At 49.9% G+C, this 23,731-nt stretch overlaps 1 protein-coding gene across 1 annotated transcript in view; it reads left to right on the top strand.

The window, feature by feature from the left end:
- The first annotated feature begins 5,655 nt into the window (after window positions 1-5,655).
- Window positions 5,656-23,731, top strand: part of WWC1 (WW and C2 domain containing 1) — a 66,897-nt gene continuing 48,821 nt past the window's right edge. Inside the window, exon 1 of the mRNA XM_038149978.1 lies at window positions 5,656-6,061. Within this exon, the coding sequence (XP_038005906.1) occupies window positions 5,943-6,061 (119 nt within the window). The 5' untranslated portion in view covers window positions 5,656-5,942. The remainder of the gene's footprint in view (window positions 6,062-23,731) is intronic.

Genomic DNA, 23,731 nt, shown 5'->3' with positions numbered 1-23,731 from the left:
GGAACAGCCCGGTGTCCCTCGCCCGGCCGCTTCCCGCACAGGGGGACGATGGCCCCTGTCCCTCGGCCCGGCGGTGCCACAGCCCTGCCCCAGCCCGCTGCTCCTCGCCCTGCCGGGAGCTGCGCGGTGGATCCCGGCTGCAGGGCGCTGCCCCCGCGGCGTGAGGCGAGCCTCGCTCCGCGGCACAGCCCCATCGGTCGGGTCAGCGGCGCGATCCGAGCGGGCAGAGCCGCGTCCTGCCCGCCCGCCCGGCTCCGGCGCACGGCGGGGCCCCGCGGCCGCTCCGCTCCGCGCGTCCATCCCCGCTGGCTTTGGGGACACCGCGGTGGCACCGGGGCGTCTGTGCAGCTCAGGCTGCGTCACCAGCGTCTGTCCCATGGGCACATTTCTGTCGCAAGCTGCCCCCGAGCAGGAGTTCCCTTCCCGCCCGCAGCGAAGGGCGCTTGTCCCGCCGGCAGCGATGGGCTCCGTGCCCTGAGCGCGTCCCGCTGTCCCTGTCCCTGTCCCGCCCGGTGCCACGGGACGCTGGCTCGGGCAGCCACACGGCATGCTGGCAGGAATGCCAAAGTTCTCATTCCAGGACAGAAAGGTGGAGGCTCGGGAGCTGACGTGTGACCAGGACAATCCCGCTGGTGGGAGGAGTTCTCCCTGACTTCTGAGCAAATAATGAGCCGGTGATAAAAGCAATATATACCAAACCAATTCATTTTTCTGCCAGGCTTGATCTCCGTGACAGGTTGACGGAAATTTATTAACCATTATCTTTAAACTTTTATAACAAGGGGTGACTGTCTGGCCCCGTTCCTCATTCCCATCCGCAGGGCCAGGGCTGGCAGCTGAGGGCAGACCTGCCTCTGCCTCTGCTGAGGAGCTCAGGGCCAGCCCCACGGCCGCTCCTGAGGGCTGGGTGACACCTGGGTGACACCTGGGTGACATCAACATCTGCCGAGAGCTGCTGATGCCCCGCAGGGGACAGTGGGCACGAAGAGCTCCGGTTTCACTGGGGTGGTCTCCCAGATGGGTCAGGCAGTCCCCGGTTATTGCAAGGGAGAAGATCCACAGACACGCTCAGCTCCTAGAGCCTGTGACGAGGCATGTCCACACACTCAGGGAACACAGACACCTGAACTTCCCAGCAATGTCGAGGAATGATGACGGTGCTTCCAGTGGGCACAAAAGGGCTAAATAAAGCAACAGAGACAAGGGTTATTTTGGGGTAAAAATCCACCTTTTACTGTTTTGTTCATAGGTTAAAAAAAAAAAAAATCTGAGCACCCAAAGGTCATAGTCAGGAATTTATTCCCTCGCTGCAGGCTTGTTTGCTGAAAGATAAAGATCTTGATGCAGGTGTACAAAGTGCCAAGGATCGGGAAGGCAGCACAGAGTAAACCTGTAGCCAAGTGACGTGTTTGTGACAGGAATCACAAGAGCTGTCAAAGCTGTCCTGCAATGTATCCTGTCCTTCCGAGGCAGAGCTCAGCTGACAGAGGCTCTCCTGCCCTGTTAAGGATGCTGGCAAGGATGCTGCCCTGTTATAGCCAGCCTTGCCCATGGCAGGGGATGGCCTGAACATTTGCACCAGGATAAATATTGACCCGTGGCTCGGTAGAGCCCTGAGTCAGGGGTGGCTGGGGACTGTCCCACAGACTGCAGTGGCTCACCCCGGGCAATAGCAGCCCTGTGTAATGGCCCCATCGCTGGGACTTGATCACCTTCAAGGTCTTTTCCAGCCTCAATGAATCTACGTGGTTCCATTGCATCTTGATTCATGAACAAACTAGATAGAAACTTCTTGTGACCCACTTTCAAGAAGACAGAATCCAGCTAGCAGGTTTCCTGGTGTCCCGGGAACCCCAGCTGCTGCACGGCTCCTATTTAATGGCCAGCATTTAATGGACACCTGGCCACAGGAAGCTGTGACCCTCCCCATCCCTCACGTCCCTCCTTGGCCACACTCCCTGTGTCGGGCAGCCCTGTGCCACATGTTCCCTGTGCCCTGAACACAAGGACACAAGGACAGCTGCCTACACAAGAACACAGGGACAGATGCCACGTCTGGAACGAGGGTGCTGGGACCAGCGGGACACCAGGCATGGTGCAGCCAGCACCTGCCACAGCAACAGGATGGCTTTGCGGATGTCAGCTGTCTTCTCCTTTTATTTAAGGCCTCCAGCAATGGGTCTTTTAAGGAGTAGTTTGAAAGAAAACAATGAAGTGGCTTTGCCAGTGTTTACAGAAAATCCCTTTCATGTTGGTACTGAAAGTACAGCAGGTTGTGTGCTCTCTTCCCTGCCTCCTGGGCACCTCTGCTCTTCCTGTTGGGCTGGAAACAGCTTCCGAAAGCAGCAAGGCTTCAGGTTACTTCCATAATGAAACTTTCTGTTGCTCCAAAGCAGGTTTTGACCATTCTAAAAAATGAAATTCCATTTGGAAAGGGAAAAATATTGACATGCAGTTTGGAGGCGGGCAGGATAGGAAGAGGCTTTCTAGAACAGTAACGAGATCTCCACAGAAATGATAATGTGTTTCAAGTTGAAAAATACTCCAGGTTTTAAATAAAATGTAGCATTTGGCTAAATGTAATTGCTTCATGGTAATTGAATTTTAACCCATTTTTCCTCCTATTCGAGTTCAGATATCTGAAGGTGTTGGTTAAGACACAATACTGTGCCTCAGCCACTTTTCACCTTTGAGTTTTTTGTTATTTGCACTCAATTAAGAATAGAGCTTCAGGTGTCAAGTACAAAATTAGAGACTTTTGAATGTATTAGGAAAAAAGAAACCCGAGTATCAAGCAGCCAGCTCCTCTAAAACAGAGACAGGCAGCAGATAAAAGCAGCTCCTGTTACTGGGCAGTTTGTAACCAGCCTGTTGTGGGCTCTGGGGGGATCGGGGGGTGCAGCACATGAGGTCATGCTGGAGATGTTGCCCCCAGGGTAAAAAAAGTTTTCTGCAAACTTTGTTCTTTGCTCTGCTCTTCCTTTTCGCATAGCTAAGAGCTTACCTATGAACCAAACCTTCCTCTTCTTTGCTCATGAGAAAACAATCACCTGTTTGTTTATTGTTTTACAGTTCAAACAGACTCTGATAACACTGAATTCCTTTGTTGTGAATGTAAGTGGTAAAAGGGAGTAAGTTACATATGCACATTCCTGATTACATTTATAAATTCATACAGTTCAATGACAGGCTGGGTTTTTTTCTGAGTTAATAAATAAAGAGGAGTGGACAAATAAAATCTTTTGACTTGAGTCAGAACTACCTGTAAATATTTTCTGAGGTATTTCTTCCAAAAGCAATTATGTTTTAAAAATGTACACAACTACTTTCTTCCTAAATAGAGTTGATGACATCTGGAAAAGAAAGGGTATTCGGTCATTCCGTCAAAAGAAAGGGTATTCTTCACACACAGCCTTTTGCTATGTGCTCTAAATATGCTCAGAAAAATTGAAAAAAAATCTTTAAAATAAACATACCTTTGGGAAGTATCTCTGTGCTGGAACATAAAACCACAAATACAGGACCATGAAAATACACAATAATTTGTTATCACTTTGCTGTTTACTTCTCTTGTGGTATTTAAAAACCTTGGTTGCTGCTGATTTTTTTCCTATTGCCACATTTCCCCTTTTGAAATGTCTCAAACACTTTGCTGAGCACTTTACAAAGAGAGAAACACCATTATTCATGAAATTAAAAGCAGAAAAGAGAAACTAACAGCTGCAGTGAGCAGCCTTGTGCCCCGCAGAAATGCAGTGCCCTCGCCCAGGGCTGCGGGCGCTGCCAGGGTCTGCTCGTTGGAGCAGCACTGCTCCCAGTGCTCCCAGTGCTCCCAGGGATACCAGTGCCCCCAGTGCTCCCAGTGCCCCCAGTGCCCCCAGGGATCCCAGTGTTCCAGTGCTCCCAGTGCTCCCAGTGCTCCCAGTGCCCCCAGGGCTCCCAGGGATACCAGTGCCCCCAGGGATCCCAGTGTTCCAGTGCTCCCAGTGCTCCCAGTGCCCCCAGTGCTCCCAGGGATCCCAGTGCCCCCAGTGCCCCCACGGCTCCCAGTGCCCCTACGGCTCCCAGTGCTCCCAGGGATCCCAGGGCTCCCAGGGATCCCAGGGCTCCCAGTGCTCCCAGTGTCCCCAGTGCCCCCACGGCTCCCAGTGCTCCCAGTGCTCCCCACCGAAAGAAACCACAAGCCCCGCTTAGAGTTGTGGACAGAAACAGTTTTTATTCATTTAGTCTTCTCTTATTATTAATTTAAAACTGTTCATAGTGTATAGTGCTGTTCATAAAGGCAACTTATTTAGTAGCCCACATGAAATCTGGCTTCAGATAAAATGGGGTTAAACCAGGCTATTTTCCAAAGGCCTCACTTTCAGTTTTCCTTGTCTTCATTTTCTTCCCTGCTCAACCACTTCATCAGCCAACTGCTACCACATTCTTTTTCGGCCTCCAGAGAATTAGCAGCTCTGACTCCCAGCAGGCTGTCAGAAAGCCGGGTTAAAAAAAAAAAAAATTCCACAAAATCTGGCACAAAAGTGAGATGTTATTTCTAATTGTCTTTTTCACTTTTACTTTTCCTCTCCAGCTCTTCGCGGCTCCCCTCTTCCCATCCTCCAGTTTCCTTTTCCACCCCTGTGCTTGGCAGGGATCCCTGCTCCATTCTGCTGTTTCAATAGCTGCAGCTCTACAAAACTCTCGCCTTCCCCCCGCCCTGGGCAGCAGGAGCCCGGCGTTGGCTGGTGGCACCAGGGAAAGTGCCACCTCTCACAGAGCTGCCCCCGTGCCACGCTGGGCACGCCACCCGCCTCAGCTCGCGGCCCCATGGCGTGCCACCGCGTCAGCTCTTGCTGTGACATTTTGTCATGGGCTGTCTGTTCAAGCCGAGGTGACCGAAGTGTGGGGGAGAGCAGGCTGCGGGCACGTCCTCCACGCTCAGCTACCGGCAGCGGCTGCCCAGAAGGGTCCGTGCCCGCGGGGTGGGCACCGCCACCTTCCCGGCGGCGTGTGGCTCTACCGGGGGCTGTCTGTGCCACCCGAACTGCTTTTATAACTCGGCTTCCCCATGGTCCGAGCGTACCCGGGCTCCGGCTGCCAGGAGCTTTTCCTCTGGAACCCACAGCAAGTCACCCCTGTCACCCCCTGGGCGGCTCCGACGGCTCCCGGCTGCCCGCCAGCCCCTGCGGGGAGCGCACCGCGGCTGAGCCGGGCCACCCGCGGGCAGCGCTCCGGGGCAGGGCCCCCTCCTGCCCCAGGGGCCCCCGAGCTGCTGCGCTCGTCCGTGCGACGCCAGCACCGGCACCCCCCGGCGTGTCCTCCAGGGCACCGAGCAGCCCCGACCCGCTCCCCGCCACCCGCGCGGTGCCCTCGGCGCTTCGGCGCTTCTGGCGGCCGCTCCCGGCCCTGGCCCGGTGCTCCAGCCCCGCGGGGCCCCCGAGCCCCAAGGCTGGCACCCTCCCGGCCCCGCGGCCCCGCGCCCGGCCCCGCCGCCACAGGGCGCTCGGGGGCGCGCAGCTCGGGGGCGCGCAGCCCGCGGGGCCGGAGCGTGCCCGCGGGTGTGTCCGGGGGCGTGCCCGTGGGTGTGTCCGGGGCGTGGCCGGGCGGTGGGTGTGCCCGGGGCGGGCCCGGGGGCGTGGCCGGGGCGGGGGCGGTGCCGCCGCGGGACTCGCGGGGCGGCCGCCGGCGGAGCAGGAAATGGAGGCGTGAGCGGGTGGAGCGGCTCCGTGCCCAGCGCTGACCGCGGGCTCGCCGCCGCCGCCGCCCTCCCGCACCGCCCCGGCCCGCCCCCGCCGCGGGGCCGGCATGTGAGGCTGCCCGGCGGCGGCGCCTCCCTGCGCGGCTGGGCCGGCGCGGCCCCCGCACCGCTGCGCGCCGCCCGCGGGAGGGGAGCCCCGGCGCGGCCCCCGGAGCGCAGCGCGGCGGTGCATGGGGCGGCGCGGCCGGCGGTGCGGACCATGCCGCGGAAGGAGCTGCCGCTGCCCGAGGGCTGGGAGGAGGCGCGGGACTACGACGGGAAGGTGTATTACATCGACCACGGCAGCCGCACCACCAGCTGGGTCGACCCCCGCGACAGGTGGGCGGCGGCGGGCGGGGACCCCGCGATGTGCGCGCTGAGCCCGGCGCGGCTCCCCGGAGCCCGGCCGGTCCCCGCTGCCGTCCCCCGGCTCCGCTCGGGCTGCGCGGCACGGAGGGCAGGGCGGGACGGCGGTGGCGTTACCTGCGGGCCTGGCCCGGCAGCGGCGCCTGCCCAGGAGGGGAGGGATGGAGGGGGCTCAGCGAGTTGTGCTGCCGCCGTTCGGGTCCGTCCTTGGCCGGCCCCGGCCGTGCCGCGGACCCGCGATCGGCGCGGCCATGCGGCCCTTGCGGGCTGGGAGCCCGCCCTGGGCACGCCAGGGGAGCGGCGGAGCTCGGTGCCCTGGGCAGGCACGGGGTGGGCTCGCAGAGGGGTCGGCGGGCCCTCTCCCGCATCGCGGCCCACCTCTGCCAGCAGCTACGTGGCCTTATCGAGCTTGGCTATCGCGGAGGTCACAGACTTCAGGGTGTGTCTCTGGTCGCCCCTCTTTGCCGCCTTCTTCCCTGCGGTATTTCCTCGCTCCTGCTTGCTCTGAGTTGTTCTTTTCCTGCAGCGCTCTCTCAGAAAAGTAAGATAATCAGAAAACAGGGTGCTGCTCTATACCGGGGTCATTTCCAAGCAACACTCTGTCCTAGCATGTTGTAGTTTCATGCTTGAGGCAGTCATGGTGAGCCAGAGCACGGGAGCTTGGACTCCAGTGCGGGAAGCTCAACTGCTGCATCACCACTGAAATTAGAAGTTTTTAACTTTCTCGTTTAATGCTTTGTTAGCTGCAGTTCCCAGAAACAGGAACTCAAAAATCCATCCTAGTGAATTTCCTAGTTGGAAATTCCAGCAATCTGAACTATGCAGTTTGTTGTTGATAAATTTCACACACTTCCCCATCTAACAGTGAGCGTTTTCCTTGTTGTGGGGCAGAAAGGGCGATTTCTGAATCTGTGTTCCTTTCTTTCCCTTGTTCCAGCAATCAGTTCAAGGGGCTTCCATTCTTGGTGGGATGTCAGGACTTTGCCTTCTCTCCGTTTACTTAGATGGGTTTTTTCTTACTCATGGAAGTGAATGATTGTCCAGTTTTACGAGATTTCAAGGAGTGTTCTGCATTCCAGGAATAATCCTTGTGTGTACTGTACACAAATGTAACCTGCTGCCAGCCAGGGCTTTGGAACTCATCTTGGGGTTCAGTTTTAGGAATGTGGTTGAGAAGGGCCAGTAACAGAGTTGTTCCAAGGTGTTTCTTTAACCTTCATAAAAGTCGATGGAAGCTTAAATTAGAAGTGCTTTCCTGGCATCTTTATTTTGTTCAGAGGATGAAGACGAGTGAGAAATTTAATAGGCCTAATGCAGGCTTATAAAAATTCCTGTGTGTCCTTGGCTAGTGATTCAAGAATGACAGATATTACTTAATGGGTGCCTTATTTAGCCATGTGTACTGAGCTGTCACAGAATCATTACCTGCTCACCACTGCTAGAGGAGAATAATCCAACACATTCTGATAACTCTTATCACATGACACTTGTTGTGCACATAGAAATACACCTGGATACACGTGGCCCTGACGAGCTTTGTGTCTGAGTCATCTTCCAGTAGTGCTACCAAGGAAACTGCCCCTGAAAATCCACAAGGTTTTGAACAATCTAGTGGCCCACAGTAGAAGAACAATGTGACAAAACACCCATCATCTGGTGGACCGTGAGCTTTTATGAGCTGAAATTTTCCTCTGCCGTACAGGGAAGAAGTTTCTCTTCCAAGTAATTACCACTGCTTGTGAAACCCAGTTGATGGGGGATTTCTCATCAGCTCAGGTCATAAGATGCCTGTTCCCTGCAGGGGAGTAAACTTGGATTTACACACTGAGCATTGAACTTTATCACTGTATTTTAAAGTTTAAATGACTGAAAGGTTAGCCTTTTACAAGTCATATTTAAAATTGCCGCAGCTGAGACGTGAGTTTGTGAATTTGCTACAGTGCTCTGTGTGCTGTGCTTACACATTCTGTCTGTAACCCAGCAGAAAGCAACAGAGAGTGGGTAACATGGCTGTAGAAATGCAAGTTTGAGGAATGTGGAGGAAGAACTGTGTGTGTCAGGGCTCACTCTGAACCCAGTGTCAGTGGGGACTTTGTAATCCTGATCAGTGAGTAGCAACTAGTAATGAAAGATACAACACAGGTTTTTAAACCTTCCCTAAACCCTTCATTCTAGCTTAATTTAGTGGAAATAAACATGAGCAGGAATACCATCTAGCTTCAGGGCATGGGCCATCCCGTTGTTTAGAGACAGCAGGTTTGCAGTCCTGTTGAGATGGTTTAACAGGCTGCCAGAGAAGCAGACCTGGCTGTGGGCACACAAGGGTGTGCAGCAAGGATGGGGAGGCAGGGGGTGAAAGGTGGGACCTCAGCTGGGCCTGGGCTGTGAAATCAGAAGCTGGGCTGGTGCTTTTCCAGTTCTTGTTTAACCCATGGCTCCAGTTGGGCTGTTGGTGAGAGGGGCTGTTGGACTTTGCCAGGAGGAGATCCCTGGCCCCTGGTGGCACCTCGCTGTCCTGCAGAGCTGAGCCGAGCGATGCCCAGGTGCCTGCAGCCCTGGCTGAAGCAGGGGCATGTCAGAGCACTTTTACCTTGTACCTTTTAAGACTCAGGCTAGTCCTGAGAAACCTTTGGATGCTGGAACATTTTGGGAAATCGTGTAAGATTAAATAATCTGAAGAATTTTGTGATTTAACTGTTCCTGTCCCTGTGGTGTGGTGTAACAGCAAAGAATCAAGGTACTTTGCATTACAGGAATTTCAGATTAAAAAGCTCTAAGGCAATTCTTCTGAGCAAGTAGGGGGAAAACCAAAACCCTGCTGTGTTTTCCCTTTTGTAAGAGGAAGCTTACATAGCTGCCTTTTTGCTAGATCTGTTGGAAATAGGTAATTCAGGAATTGAATACAGTGTGACAGGAGATCAAACCTTCTTGAGCTGGAGGAGAAAATTTGTCATTCCTGGTTTTAAAACTAAGCATAACCCTTCAGATCAGCACCAGTACATACCAGTTGGTAAACCATGCCAGAGAGCTCAGTTGCTTTCTTAACACAGAGGGTGCATCTGCTCTGGAAGCTGCTGTGCTGGTGGCCAAACAGAAAATACCAGTGGTGTATCTCAAAACTTCAGCACCAGCTGCTGCCTGTTCTTAAGCATCAGCATGAGCAGCACTTGAACAACAGAGTGCCCTGAGTGACATTTCAGCTTTCATCAGAAGTGAGGATTAGAGATGGGAGTCTCTGTTCCAGTGCTGAGCTGTCCTTGGGCTCTTTACAACCTCCTTCAGAGGCTGTCTTGTAAGTGGATCAATTTTTTAACTTCTCCTTGCCTTTCAACACAGAAGCTTCAGGATGCACTGGGAATTCGGCCATGCCTGATGATCCATCCCACTCTTGAATACTTGTGTTATACTCTCTTACTGGCCTGGTGGTGTAAGCAGGTTTTTCTGGGTTATTTTAAAAGGAGCTGACTGGACTTCTCATTTCACTTCTATCTCTGGACTCCTGTTGAGAATGAAAGCTATTGAAATAGGAGCAATTGTAGCTTAAATTTGGTGAAATTACTGAACAGCATCAGATACTTTGGGAGGCAGCAGTGCCTTAGTTGATGGCCCTTCATTTATTAAAGGCTCTTGTTGCTGTAAGGGGCTGGGAGATGTTCATTAAGTAAAAGCCCAGATTCTGCATTTCCTACCTAAATTCCCTTCCTACTCCATATGGAGGTTTTTCCAGTATGAACCTCCAAAGCAGAGCTTTGGTGGAGAGATTTGCCAAGGTTGAGGGCCAGTGCGTGTGGTGTCATGTGTAAGATCTTGACTGTTTTAAATGTTAGGGCTACCTATTTCCTCAGGAAGATTCAGCTTTGCTGAGCCTAAGGATTTTAGTGGAGAAAAGCCAGGCATATAATATGGAGAGCGCCATCATCTAGCCATGCCCTTCTAGGCTTTATGAGAAGTGCTGCAGAGTATTGTCTCCTCTGCATTATTCCGAGCTTTAAGCTTTTCATCCCCAGTCTGCTCTGCACACTTGCTCTACAAACTGCCTTTATTAAAGATTTGGAAATGTGAGCGTTGTGCTGAAAATTCGTATGTAACTGTCTACTCCTCAGATTACTTGCTTAAACGTGGAATAACTTTAATGACTGGAATAAAGCTGCTATAGCTAACTTAAGTGTGAGAATCCTTCAAAATAAAAGGGCTGGAAGAAGGGAGGGCAGTGAAAGGCAGCAGGAACAAAAGGCGTTGTGCTTTCTGTAGATGAAAATCAGTAAGCATAAGGAGATGAGAGAAAAATTGTCCAAAATAGAAAAACCAGGGGAGAGAAATGCTCTTTCATCAGTGCCAACAGCATAGGTCATGCAGCTGAAGGCTGCTAGTTTGATGCCTGTTGTTGCCTTTGTTTGCTGGTATCTAGCTAAGCACCCTGTCATATATATGTGAATCTGCTGCTTTCTCCTGTTTGCATTCCCCAAAATAGCTGACAGCTTTGTAAGGAACAGGAGCTTAGTGTGTGCCCATAGAAACTGCTGATGACCATTTTCCGTGAGTGCAGAAGGGAGTGACAAAAATGCAGTCTTCAAAGTCATCCAAATGCCACCTCTTGGAACAGGTGTCCTAATGTGTAGGATTTGTGCTGTTCTCACTTTTTGCCATAATGGTTGGTTTATGTAGGTGCTAATACATAAGGAGGCAAGGATAGAAATTAAGATTATTGTGACACTTGAAATTATTTAAATTTGTTAATATCAAGTGTCTTTCAAGATGAGTTAGCTCAGGATGCACCTGTAGATTGGAAAAGTGGGTTGGAGCTGAAATCCATCACACTGCTTCAGTTACAAAATATCAGACTTTAGTTTTGGGGGGGTTTTGGCTTGATTTTTATTTTTTCCCCCTGGACTCCCCAGACAAGCCTGAATGTTTTGAAGACTGCACGGGCTGCCTTCAGAGCCAGTGTGCATCCTCAGTTGTGTAAGCTCACCTCACACTGGGGAGGGAACTGAAAACAGCAGGTGTGATGCTTTTAACATGGGCATCACTGCTAAAGGTGTGGTATGCACACGTGTGTGGAGACAGAGGATGTTGGCAGTAACTTTAGAGTGACAAAAAGCATTATTTTCTCTTGCTTCCCTATGGAACATGAGAAAAAAAAAAGTGAGGCTTTGTTCAGCTCAGCAGCTTTTTAATGAATCTTGGGGAATTCTGAGTCTTAAAGGATCAGAAATGCTTTTGAAGAAATCTCCACTTATCACATTGTTTAGAAGTATGTAGGTTGAGCTTCATCTTCTGCTCTGGCAAGGTCATCTTGCTCACTCCTTTAATTTTGCCTCAAAAACTGACAGCGTGTGAAGTTAGAAGTTGCCACTGACTGGAAACTTATTTGGCAACAGAATCAACAATTCAATCCCTATGTAGGTCATATATTTTCATATCAGCATAGTTATCTTGATCTCCATCCAGTGGAAAGGCAGGAAATTGGCTAGTTAATTCCAGAAGATGTGGGTATGACAGGAGAGGTGGCTGCAGTGTTGGGCATCTGGGACAGCTGCTTGGTGCTGTTGATTTTTCTGGGGCACCTTAAGCTGCTGTTTTTGCCAGGGTAAAATTCTGTATCAGTGCAGGGAGTGAGGTCTGGACGCTGGTCTGGCTGAAAAACGTCATTTTGCTGTCGGGGTTCATTTACAGAAACAGTTGATCCAGGTTGTGTAGGCTTGTGCAGAGCTGGGGCTGAGCTGAGAGGCTTGGAGGAGTGGGAGTGGGGCTGGCCCTGGTGGCAACCCAGGAATGCTGCTGAGGGTGCACTTGTGAAACTGTCCCCAGGCACTAGACCTGGTCAGGCTCTCTGCCAGCCCAGCTGAAGAGGTGTTCCCAGGTGCTTAGTTCTGCCCCATGATTTCTGATTGAGTTTTACAGGAAGAATGGATTTTTACTTGCTGGAGCCCATGTGAAACCGGCATAGAGGCAAAGCATTTCCTAAAGATGTTCTTCACAGTTATGGGAAGATGAGTTTGCAGCAAAATTTTCCATGTCTGAACCGGACTTAGGTTTCTCTAGATTGTGCCAGAAAATTTACTGGAAGACATGGGAAGATTTGTCCAAAGGAGTTTAATGAAATCACTTGTACGTAAAGAAGTGATGTTTGCTAGGCAGCTCAGGGGGGTCCTGTCACTGACCCACCTTTTGGGACTGGTTCTAATCTCAGTTGCTGGAGGAGTCTATTGGGAAATGATTGCTGCTGTGTGCTCCTGGAGCTGGCTGCAGGCTGCCCAGGCTGTCCTTGCTCTGTGCTCAGCATTCTGAGCAGCGTCACCGCCCCACGGCGCGTTCCTGCGCCTCGCAGACACCGCTGAGCTCACCTCTGACAGCAGGGAAACGGCCTGGGCTGGCCTTGGCTCTCGCCTCTGCCGTGTGGGACACCTTCAAGCCTTTCTCAGAGAGAGGGAGAGACTGTACAGCTGGCTTGGGAAAGCCCTGCTGGTGTCCCTGTGCCAGAGCTGGCTGAACCCGGTGGCCTTGAGTGCTGCACCAGCAGGGCAAGTGTTAGCTGGAATAATTAATCAATAAAGAGGGGTGGCAGCAGCAGCAGCTTGGCAGAGTCAGGTGGAGGTATGTAGACTAGTGCTACTGCATGCACCTGTAGGAGAGCTATGCAGATTGACCACTTCCTTGGAGAGAAATACTTTTCATGCTGGCTGCTTGCCATTTGTGAGACCTGTTTGGTAAGGTTACATGCTTTGCTTGTGGTAATGAGGACTTGGCTTTATTTGAGCAGTTTAAGCTCAGTTCTTGTTCACAGAGCCTAAGGTTACTGTTCCCTCCTCCCTTTAAAGCTACATGCGTAGATAATTGGCTGAACAAACAGTGGGCAAAACTGCTCCCTGCAGAAAAGTAACTGCTTTTCACTGCCACTCATTCAGTGAAGTGGCATCTGGAAGACTCTCCAGATAGTCACAGGAGGTTTGGCGTGTAACAGGAAGATGCAAAGAAGCCAGATCCTACAGCTGTCAGTGTTCTCTGGTTTTTTTTATGCTCTTGGATGGGTTCTCCTGGCTTGGTTTGCTCTCAGTTTGTGCTGATACTTACGGCTTCCACCCCAGCCACGATGTTCTGCAGCATAAGTACCCAACACATTTAAAAAACAGATGAATTGCTTTCTCAATCTCATGGAGGTGCTGTAGGGATTAATTAGTTCTGACAAAATGCTTTCTGGCTGAGATGTCAAACTGACGTTTCAGGACTAATGGTATTGTTTAGTGAAACTGTTTGGTTCTCCTCAAATGCCTAATTACTATTTTAGAAGAATGTACTCTGTGGAGGGAAGCTTTATTGATTTAAAGCACGCAATAAACAGTATTGCTTTCAAGAGGCAGTCACTCATATCTGCTCTGGGCAGAGTTGAGATGTAAGGTGGTCACACAGCTACTTTGAACCGAAATGTAAGTGAAGCTATTGCTTAAATGAACCTGCAACAGCTTGCAGATTTCTCATATGTGACTTTCAACTACCTTAATAGCCTTGTACTCAGAACAAGGGCAGTCCCCTGCCAAGCAGAGGGTTCTCTGCTCTTTCATCCTTCACAACCCTACCCCACAGGGAGGATGGCCTGCCGAGGAACAGCAGTGGGTAAAATAACCTTCTGGACCCTTCAAGCAGCACAGGAAAATGTAGGTAACCCCAGAAGTGCTGTGTGAAACTGTACTGTGGATTATTTAGTGGTTAATATTGCTTGTGCTGAGCACAACTTTGGATGCCATGAGCCAGTTGGGCCTCTGCAGCCGCTAGAAGACATGCTGGTGGCACAGCTGCACAGGCTGCCCCCTTGGCCATGCAGCCTCTGGGCCATCAGGTGCATAAATCCCATGGGACCTCCTCGAGGGGCTCAGGCAGGTTGGCACCATGGCTTGGCAGCAGAAACCTGTCACACCACAGCACCTGAGTGAAGAGGAGGAGTCATCTCCTGGCATCCTCATCCTGGACACTGGCTCCATTGTTGGACTGTTTGAAACATTGAGTATATATTTGAGCTGCTTATGCAAATTATCTCAAAGGGGATTTGGGTGGAGATATAATGGAAAGTATTTGGCTGTCATGTGTGATGCGGCTCTTTGAATTATCCAGCTTGTTTCCTATGAGGTATCTCAGGCTGATGGCCTTTTCTTGGGTGGTGCTGGGTATTTTTAGAAAAAATAGTAAGACTTATGTAAATTCTGATGACCTGTACTGTAGCTAATTCCAGGTAAGCTTTTCATATTAGTTTTTTTTTTTTTTTTTTAATATTCTTTGCATGAATAACATTTGGTGTTGTAGAGTTTTTGGCATGGTTCAACTTGAAATTCAATCATTACTTTGAACAGACTTTTTTGTTGGGGCATGGATGTGGCGATGCTCAGGTGTGTTTGATTAGTGGTGTGTTAACCCTGCAGAGAATAAGGAGGTTAAACTCTCCCATTCAGTATATTATTCAACATTTCTCAACATCTGGTCTCTCTCCACTTCAGCTGTCAGTTGACCCACTTGTTGAGATTTTTCTGAAATTCCTTAAAGTCATCTCCACATCCAGCTAACCTAAACAGCTTGTCAGCCAGCAAGGCAGTAAGCCAGGTTTGATATTTGTCTTTTCTTAGGGCACACCACAAGGTCTAATCATCTGAGTTAAAACAAGTTACTGCCTTGACGGGACTGTTGAATTCCTGTATGGACACATACATAGAAGGCTTTAGGCTGTTTAACAGTTCTCAAAAAGTTTTCCAGTATTCTGGACATTCTGGCAAAGAGATCAGTGAGTGTTACTCTATCTTATTTTAATCTGTATGTGGAGGGAAGGGAAATGTCTTGGCTTCTGCCATGTCCCATGGTTTTCTGTGGCACTAAAGTTTTGTAAGATAACTTAGACTTCTTAACTTTTCTATCTTTAGCTTTTTTAATTTGGATGTGAAAACTCGGCTGAGTTGGTCTATAATTCTGAGTAAAGGTAGATATATTGTCATCTATCTGTTAATTATTCATTGACTGCTGTGTGGCAGCCATGGTGAGTTTCTCATACAACTGGCTGACTGATAATTCAGTTTAGAATGCATCTGCCCTCATCTGCCTGATGCTAGTGAAAGCATAACCTGCATGTGAATACTTTCTTAAAGCACATCTCATTTGCTTCTCTTATATTCCTTGGGCAGTACTCCTCACTTCCTTGTTAAGATTTCTTTTCAGGAGAAGATTGTATGGATGGAAACGGGAGAGGAGCATGGCAGGAGCCTGACATGGTCATTTGCAAAAGGGTTGCATGGATAAAAATCTTAGTTTGCAAAGACAAATTTGCAACTGAACTGGTCACACATAGTCTTCCACTCGGGCTTGTTTTCACACATCTTTTGTAAATGCCACTCTTATCCCTAAAGCAAATGTTCTGTGTTGAATTTTCTCATCTTTATTCTCTATTTGTCCAGTAGTCTGTAGCTAATACCCCAGAGTGTTTCCTGGTTTCTTTTCTATCTGCTCCCCAGATGCAGGCTCCTGCAGTTTTGGGTGGCACCTCTGACAAGCTGTGTTGCATCTTCCGTAGCTTGGCTGGGCTGGGGGTCCCTTCCAGTGCAGGCACTGGGGCTTTCCTCAGCTGCTGTGCTGGTTCTTCTTCTGTCAGGAAAAGCTCCCTCCATGGGTGGAGGAACACCTGACTGCAGCTGAGCACGCTGCAGTTCACAGCCAGGTTTAGACCTGCCTGTTTGGGCTGGGAGGGTTTGTTCTTGTGTCAGACCCTGTCCCGTGGTGTCTCTGTAGCTGCTGCCACAGCCCCAGACAGCAAGGTGGGCCTGGAGGCTGCTCTGGTTTTCTGACCAGAGCCAGGTCCTTGAGAGAAGGTGGCACTTGGTGCAGTTAGCTCCTGCGTGTTGGGGTTTTGCTGTGTGTAGTAACAAGAATGAGAACAGCCCAAGGGGTATCCAAACCTTCTGCTTGGAAATCTGCTTGTGGCACTCGCTTCTGATGGAGTGTCGCACGTTGGAAGTGTTCCTTTGCAGTCAGATTTAATACTGAGCAGATTGGCAGTGAAATAACCAAAGTTTAATAATTTTAACAATGCCCGTTAAAGGCTTTATTGTTTGAATTACTTGTCTGGAGTAGTTGGGCAGTTGTGTGGCAACAACTCTGAATGACAGTACTGCCTCTTACCTGTCTTTTTTGAAGACAGGCTGGATTGCTGCTTTGGTCCAGCTGCTTTGTGGCCAGACTTGATGCCTGTCCAGAGGTGTAGGGAATAATGAGGTTATGTCAGTATGAATTAGGGATTTCACAACAACAGTTTTATTATTCATGTTGCATTCTCAATATTTATGGAGGGTTTACTCCCCCCAAGCTAGTGGCTTTGCAGTCAAAGGCAAGCTGTTGACCTGTCATTTTATACTTCTGTGTTCCCAGCCCTGGTACACTCCTTTTTCCAGTGATTGTTGCTTCAACTTTTTCTTTCCCAAGCCATATAACACTGCTGCTTATTTCCCTTATGGCTGTGTTTACAGGGTCTTTAAAGCCTTTCATAAGTAAGCACTTTGCCTGATGGGAGAAGAAGGTTTGTGGAGTCTAAAAAAATAAAAAGGCAAGAAATACGCTGTAGGTAATAGATTCCAAAAATGCAAATTTGTATAAGCAACTTCTTAAAAAGAAGGGAGGGAGGAAGGAATTGAAGATTAAAACCTGTGTTTATATACATGTAGAAGCTGGAGGCAAAGCAATCCATTCATAAATATACAATAGGATTTATGTCATGGTGAGAAGGGCTACATGCATATTCATGTGTAATTTGCAAATCCTTTGGTGATTAAATACTTTACTCCGAACTCAAGAACTAAATAACCTGCTTGTTGGAATGAGATGTCCAAAGGCTCTAATGCTGCTCCAGTGGAGGGGAAAGGCTGGGTGGTGTAATAGATCCGATACTTTAATTTTGACTCTATTAAAAGATTTTTGGTGTGCTTTGGGCATTATTTTATTAGTATAATCAGGAAGTTTTGAACAAAGCATGAAGCAGAGAATTGTAAGAAATATTGTAAAGCCTGTCATGCTAAGAAAAGCAAATAGGCTTAAGAACTTGTTAGGATGTTTTTCTCAACTGATTTTAATGTCAAATACCTTTACCTAAACTTTCATATCCCACAGGTAAGCAAAGAGTTGAACTAGTAACAGCTTGGAGTGCAGCTGTCTTAAATAAGTAGCTTTGTGCAAGTGGAAGTGAATTGCCTTTAAAGAATGTAGCCGCAGTTCTTCACTAGGAGATGGATATGAATAGTTATTGCCAATGCTTTTGGTTTTCAAAAGTCTTTAAGTATTGTAGATGGAGTACATCCTTTCTAACATCATGAACAGGGAAAAACGCTGCTATGGAGTAACTGTTTAATGCAGGCGGTGAATGCTCAGTGCCAGTGCTGCGTTCCTGGGCAGGGTGTGGTGATGCAACTGGTTTATCTTGCCTGTCAGTCATCACCCTGAATGATACTCTGAAATGGGACAGCAGCTGCCAGGCATCCTGGAGAAAACAGAGCTCAGCCTGTGCCTCCAACACCTGTGATAGGATGGGATTGGGACTTTTTGATTCTGTGCTCTGTGCCTGCCCTCACCTTCCTCGGGAGCCTGTCACAGCTGGAAGTGGCAGCCCCCACACAGTGTCCCCTGCACAGCCCCAGCTGCTCTGCTTGTGCAGCAGAGTGGTGGCCCCGTGGCACTGGGCCTCTGTGGTGGCTGGTGTTTGTGTTGCTACGGATGATCACCAACGAACCAGAGCTCTTCTCACTTCCTAGAACTGCACCTAAGCCTGGTCAGTTCCAGCTGGGTCAATTCCCTGTATACTCTTTGGGAACGCTGTGGTTTGTTCTTGTATGTGGACCACCACAAAGTGTTTCTTACTGCGCTCGCCTGGTGTTCCTGATGGCACATTTTGGAATTGCTCCTTTTTGTAGCTTTATGAGCTCTTTATCCTTTGTGCATAGTTTTGTGTTGGGAGAATATAAAGTACATCGATGCTGGATGGGAGAAGCCAGTAGAGTTCTCACGTTCTTTCTTCACCACTGAGGTTAGTCCCTCTTTGAAAGTTGTGTTGTCTGATTTAGTTTTCCTGCTCCTGTTCTGTAACAGCTCACCTGTGGGATGCTTTGATTGAGCTGAACAAGAAGACAGAACAGTGCACTCAACTCACTAAGGACTATAAGTGCATTTTTCTGGCTGGCACAGGTGTAGCAAATTGCCCTTTTAGTCCTGTTTACTTGTTTTTCTCATTCAGTCACAGGTAGTTTCTGCTCCTTGGTGATCAGAGAAGAGCCCTGGATCCCCTGCTGCTGTCTTGTGCTGTGATCAGGGGGCATGTGGCAGAGGCACTGTCCCTCCCGTGCCTGGGGGTTCTGCTGTACAAAGCTGTGCTTCAGCTGATTTGAAATGTTTCCAGGTAACTGTGAAAAGCTGCTGCTTTTACAGTGAGCACTGAGAATTTGTATCATCTGCCCTCTCAGAGCACCAGTGTGTCTACGCTGGTGGCTGGTCACATATGCGTGTGAAGATACAGCACTGAGTCCTTGAAGAATATGAATTGGTGTAGTTCTGTAAGAAGCACAAAACTGAGCTAAACAAACCCAGTTCTCCTTAAGCCGAGTCCTGAGTTGGTGACTTCTTGGCTTTATAGGGTGGGCACTTCACCCACCAAGCAGTTCAGATGCACACAGGGGAATGGCTGGTGTGTGAGCTGTGATGTTTCTGATGTTTCTGATTACTGTGACCAGATGTATGAGCTGGTTTCATGCCAGTATTTTTTATTATATGTTGATGAGGAAAGCTAGAAGAGGTAAAGTTATCAACAATCCCATGTTTTAAAAGAGTGCTATACAGGTAGAGGCTGGATGGCAGGTGAATTTGATTTCCCCTGTTTTAGTAATGATAAGTGGTTGCCTCTGGATTGACCTCAGAAGGTTGCAGTGAACCATTTCTTACAGTATTGTGACCACTTGCATTTTTGCTGGTGGAAGAAGTAAAAATCTTTGCCCTAGGGGTTAGTTCTGGCTGTGGGCCTGAGCACAAGTCCCACTGGCAGGGCTGGAGCAGGCTGAGGAGCCACTGAGCCATCCTGCTGTGGGAGGTGGCCATTCCTTTAGCCCGGGTGCCCATCTGACTCCTCACTGATTTTGCTGGCATGCAAAAAACTGCTCCCTCTTTTTTTGGGCACAGTTTCTGCTGCTGCAGTAAGTTGGAACAGCCCAAGGACTATCTGGCAGCAGTGACAAGTTGAGGAGGGAGTGACCTTCCTGCCAAGCATGGTTCCCCTGGAAGTCACAGCTCGCTCCTGAGCTGCTGTCAGTGCAGTTGTGCTGTGCTTGCCTGGCACCACGGGTGGCGAGTGTGGGTTCAGCCAGGCAGCTGTGTCACTTGCAGTTTGTCTTTCAAAGCAGACAGCTTAAATATCAGATTGATGCTTTCTCAGCGCTGCGCTGCGGGCTGTAATTCCATCTGCTGCGACACGGTGAAGGTGACACCTGAAAAGGTATGTGCTGCCTCCTGCATGTCCTCCCTGTGCCTCCTGCATGCAGAACTGGAGGCACCATTTTACCTGCTTGTTGGCCTTGCTCACCGTGTAGTTGCTTGGGAGTCTAGCAAAACAATATTTTCTCTGAAGTGCTGCTGGAATTTCAGTGTAGTATTTCATTCATCCTGACCCCTGCGGTTTCTGCAGTGTCACCACCCTTTGTCTTCAGTGCTTTGGAACAGTAGAAGCATCTGTTTATGCCATTGATTTAGCAATTATTAGAAGGACATTGACCAAAGGACATTATTAGTGGAAAGCAGGAGTGTTCAAACACCTCTGCCCAAAGGTCTGTGTTTTTAATAGTTCGGCTGATTCATCACTGATTTTGGAACTTGATAGCAAGTTGGCTCTCTGGATCAGTCTGTAGATCAGATTTAACTTACTAGACAAGGGCAGCAGGAGTACTTTGTTCGTCAGAGAATTTCATCTTGATCCTTGCAGGTGAGCTGAACTGTGGATAATGATTTATTTAGCTGAGCTGGTGGGAGTAAGTTAATATGCATGTTGTGAATCCTGCTTTGGTGCTGTAGATCAGCGTTTGGGTAGAAATGAATAAAAAGGGTAACACAGTGAAACTGCTGAAAAAAAATACTGGCATGGGAGTTGCATTTCATTCATGTGCTGATGGTGAAGTAGTAGTGAGTTTAGCAGCAAATTTCAAACATGTAAGCTCTCATGATGGCTTGCCTCATAGCAGGTGTACTGTAAGGCACAGTGTCAGATCCATTAAACACAGCTTTGACGTAAGGATGGAAATGAATAGCTGAGATATTTTAGGTAATTGCCTTGAGCAACAGTGATGCTTGTATTGGAGCAGCTTCAGTGAGTTACAAACAAGCTTCAGCTGAGGCCAGATCAAGCAACAGGATTTGCAGAGTGTCTGGTGTGGTTTGCCTGGAGAGCAGCACACATGGTGTGTGCAGGCTGTACTCCCGAACTCCTCCTTTTCTGTGCCCACAGAGGAGTGGGTGTTCAGATAACACTTTCCCCTCCCCAGCTGCTTTAGTTTTACCTCAAGTGTCTTGCAACATATACTGGTTTAGACTGAGGGAGACTGACTGATTCAGCTGCTCCTTATCCCTTGGCATATATAAAGGCTACGAAACCTGATAGTGATGGAGAAAAAGTGTTACTGAGGGACCTTGGCAAGAAATACTATTTTACACTGTCTGGAAAAAAAAACCAACAGCTTTTTTCCTTTTTTTATTTGGATGGAAGAAGGGAAAGCACAACTGAGGTAAGCTGGACAGGAATGTCTAAGTGTCATCTATTAAAAAATTGAATTATCCATAGACTTTGAGGTAGCTTGTTTTTCAGAACTTTGCTTTCTAAATTCAGGGGAAGGTACTAGTGACCTGGGGTATTCCAGGCCTCACAAGAAAAATCTCAGGAGTGAAATGTCTTGTGCCTTTAAGCACTTGCAGATCCTGCAACTTGTTTGCTAGGCTACAAAGAGGGCTTATTTTTGTGAGGAGAGCATAGGTGTAGCTCACCATCTTCTTTTCCTGACTACATCCCCTGAAAACTGAAAGAAAATACCTTGTTACAGATCAGCAGGAGCTGAGGCTTGATATGGCACAATAGAAAGAAAAGTGATTTTCTACTATGCCAGGTTTGTGTGGCCTCTACTAGATTTTAAGAGCTCATTTTGACCAACTTGTATTTTCCAAGACAAAGCTGAAACTCTTACAGATTTGTGCCTTCTGCTGGTTCCCTCAACTTGCAGGGAAGAAAAACATGTGAAAACGGAGGTGGTTTGGCTTGACTTGTTACAAAACTCCAAAATAATATTCTGTGCATTCTGCACCAAATGCTTAAAATCCTATTTTGGAGTTCACATTAAATAATAGGCCATTAAAAATGGAAAATTCTGTGCCAAATACATCCTTTTGAAAGTATAGCATAAACTGTAGATATGTGATTGCTTAGGATGGGGCTGGCCATAGGATGTAGCTGTGCCATGTGGATGAAGCCAGCTGCAGTGGTTAGAGCATGTTATGTATATTTAGAGATTTGGGAACCTGAATTGAAATCCTCAGCAGAAGAAATTCAAGAATTGCCAGAAACATAATATAATCCATGAAAAGCATAGCTATTGCTCTCAGTTTTTGCATTAAAAGCCCCTGGCTGTTTTGGCCACATGCAGCGTGGAGGGGAGCCTTGGTATGAGCCACAGACCCGGGGCTGCTGTTGCTTCACCTGGGGTGCTCTGGGGAGAGCTGCTGCCTTGCAGAGCAAAACCGGGCACCAGTAAATGAACTGGTGATGGCTGAAGGGAACAGACATCTCTGGTGTGCTGCAGCATGCTCTGTCTGGCAAACACCTAGGACAGGGCTCTCCATCTGGCGTGGGCTCGGCCCTGGAGGAGTGGCTGCTGCCATAGGAACCGCGATCCCCTTCTGCCGGGATGAACCGGGGACAGCCCCGCTGTGGGCTCTTTGTCCTCACAGCCCATCACCTGCACTGCTGCCGTGTCCTCCCTAGCACCCCTCTTAACATCTTCGGGATACGGGTTCAACATTGTGCTGCAGCCTGCTGCCAGATGCTCAGCGTGATAAAAGAGGGAGTAAGGATTTTAGCCTCTTTGGGGAAGCGATGTGTGCAGCCGAGGGTCACAGCAGCCAGCGTGAGCCTCGCAGGGCTCAGCTTTGTATTCAGATGCGCTGGCCTGCGAGCTGCAGACATTCCAGATACTTGTGTTCCTTTTGGCTGTATCCAGGCACGCACTCACAAAGAGCAAGATGCGTGCAGTGAAGTATAAATCCCGTCCTCTAATGACTCAAAGCACTGTTGTGTGCGCATACATGCTTAACAGATTGTATAATTAGCTGGCTTTGTAAGCTGGCAGCACGTATGATTCTCCGGTAGCCCCCTAAAAACCCTGTGTGGTGTAGGGAGTGTATGCGGGTCCCTAAGCTGCTTGTCTCCACGTAGCGATGGCTGCTGGGCACAAGAGAGGGGGCTGCATGCCCTGTGCCCGCAGGAGAAAGGCTTCCCAGGCCCAGTGCCACCACCTCTGCCTGTCGCTGAGCCCTGGGCTGCCAGCAGCTCTTCTTTTCCCCTTGGCTGCTGCTGCTGGGCCGGTTTGGCTGGCTGCTCTGGGGACAGGGGCTGTCCCCGAGGCAGTCCCCCCGCAGTGCCCTCGAAGGCAGGCTCAGCAGATGGTGCAGCCAAGCGCGACAGTGCGCGCAGCCTGCGCCACCGCGGCAGCCCGTGGCTTCGGTGAGGCACCGGCCCGGACTGGAGCCCGCTTTTATTTGCAGTGTTTAATTGAGGAGTGTTAATCGCCGAGGTGACGAGGTTCGCTGCACAGCTCTCCCGGCCCTGCAGCACAGGCACTGAGCAGTTTCTGGGCCGGGAGCACAGCGATGCCGGCAGGGCAAGGCCGGGCTGTGCTGCCCGGAGGAACGCGACAGGTTGAGCCGGTGTCCGGGAGACACCGGGGCCCAGGGCTGCGTGCTTGGGATTTCATTGGAGCCGGGGAGGAGCCGGCAGCAGGGCAGCGAGCGTGACCTTGAAAATCCTTATCGAGATGAAAAGGTGCAGTGAGGGAGCGAATTGCCCGCGCACAGCGCCCGGCCGGCCGGGCTGGCAGCGAGCGCTGCGGCCGCGGCTCCGGGAGACGCCTTCCCTCAGCCCGGCTGTCCCCCCAGCGCCGCCGTGGGCTCAGGCTGTGCCAATCGAAGGGATCGGCTTCTGCCTTTGACTGTTTCCATGCATTTATAAGTAATAACGAGCCTGAAGGCAGTAGCAGGGCTAGCTCTGGCAGCTGGAGAAGATGGGCCACTTGAGAGGACCAGGTTTAATTATGATTCCGTGGCAGGTGAAGCTCATCTGTGAGTTTGGTGCTCAGAAATTGGGTGAGCAGCCAGATAGCTCATCCCAGCCAGCAAGGGGGTTTGTGGTTTTCCCCTGTGCTGCTTCTGCTTCCAACACTCCTCTGTCCCTGGCACGCTGTGGACTGCTGAGTCCCCCTAGCCCAGCTGGGGATGCCCTGGTCAGAAAGGTCTGGGTGCTGCGCTGCTCTGTTCCTGAGCAGAAACAGTTCCTGGGAGGGCTTGGATGGTGCAGAGCTGCTGGTCTGGGAAGAGGAGCAAGGA

This window comes from Motacilla alba, chromosome 13, assembly GCF_015832195.1.
Source record: "Motacilla alba alba isolate MOTALB_02 chromosome 13, Motacilla_alba_V1.0_pri, whole genome shotgun sequence".
NCBI classification, from domain to species: domain Eukaryota; kingdom Metazoa; phylum Chordata; class Aves; order Passeriformes; family Motacillidae; genus Motacilla; species Motacilla alba.
This window is presented reverse-complemented; position numbering and strand designations above follow the sequence as displayed.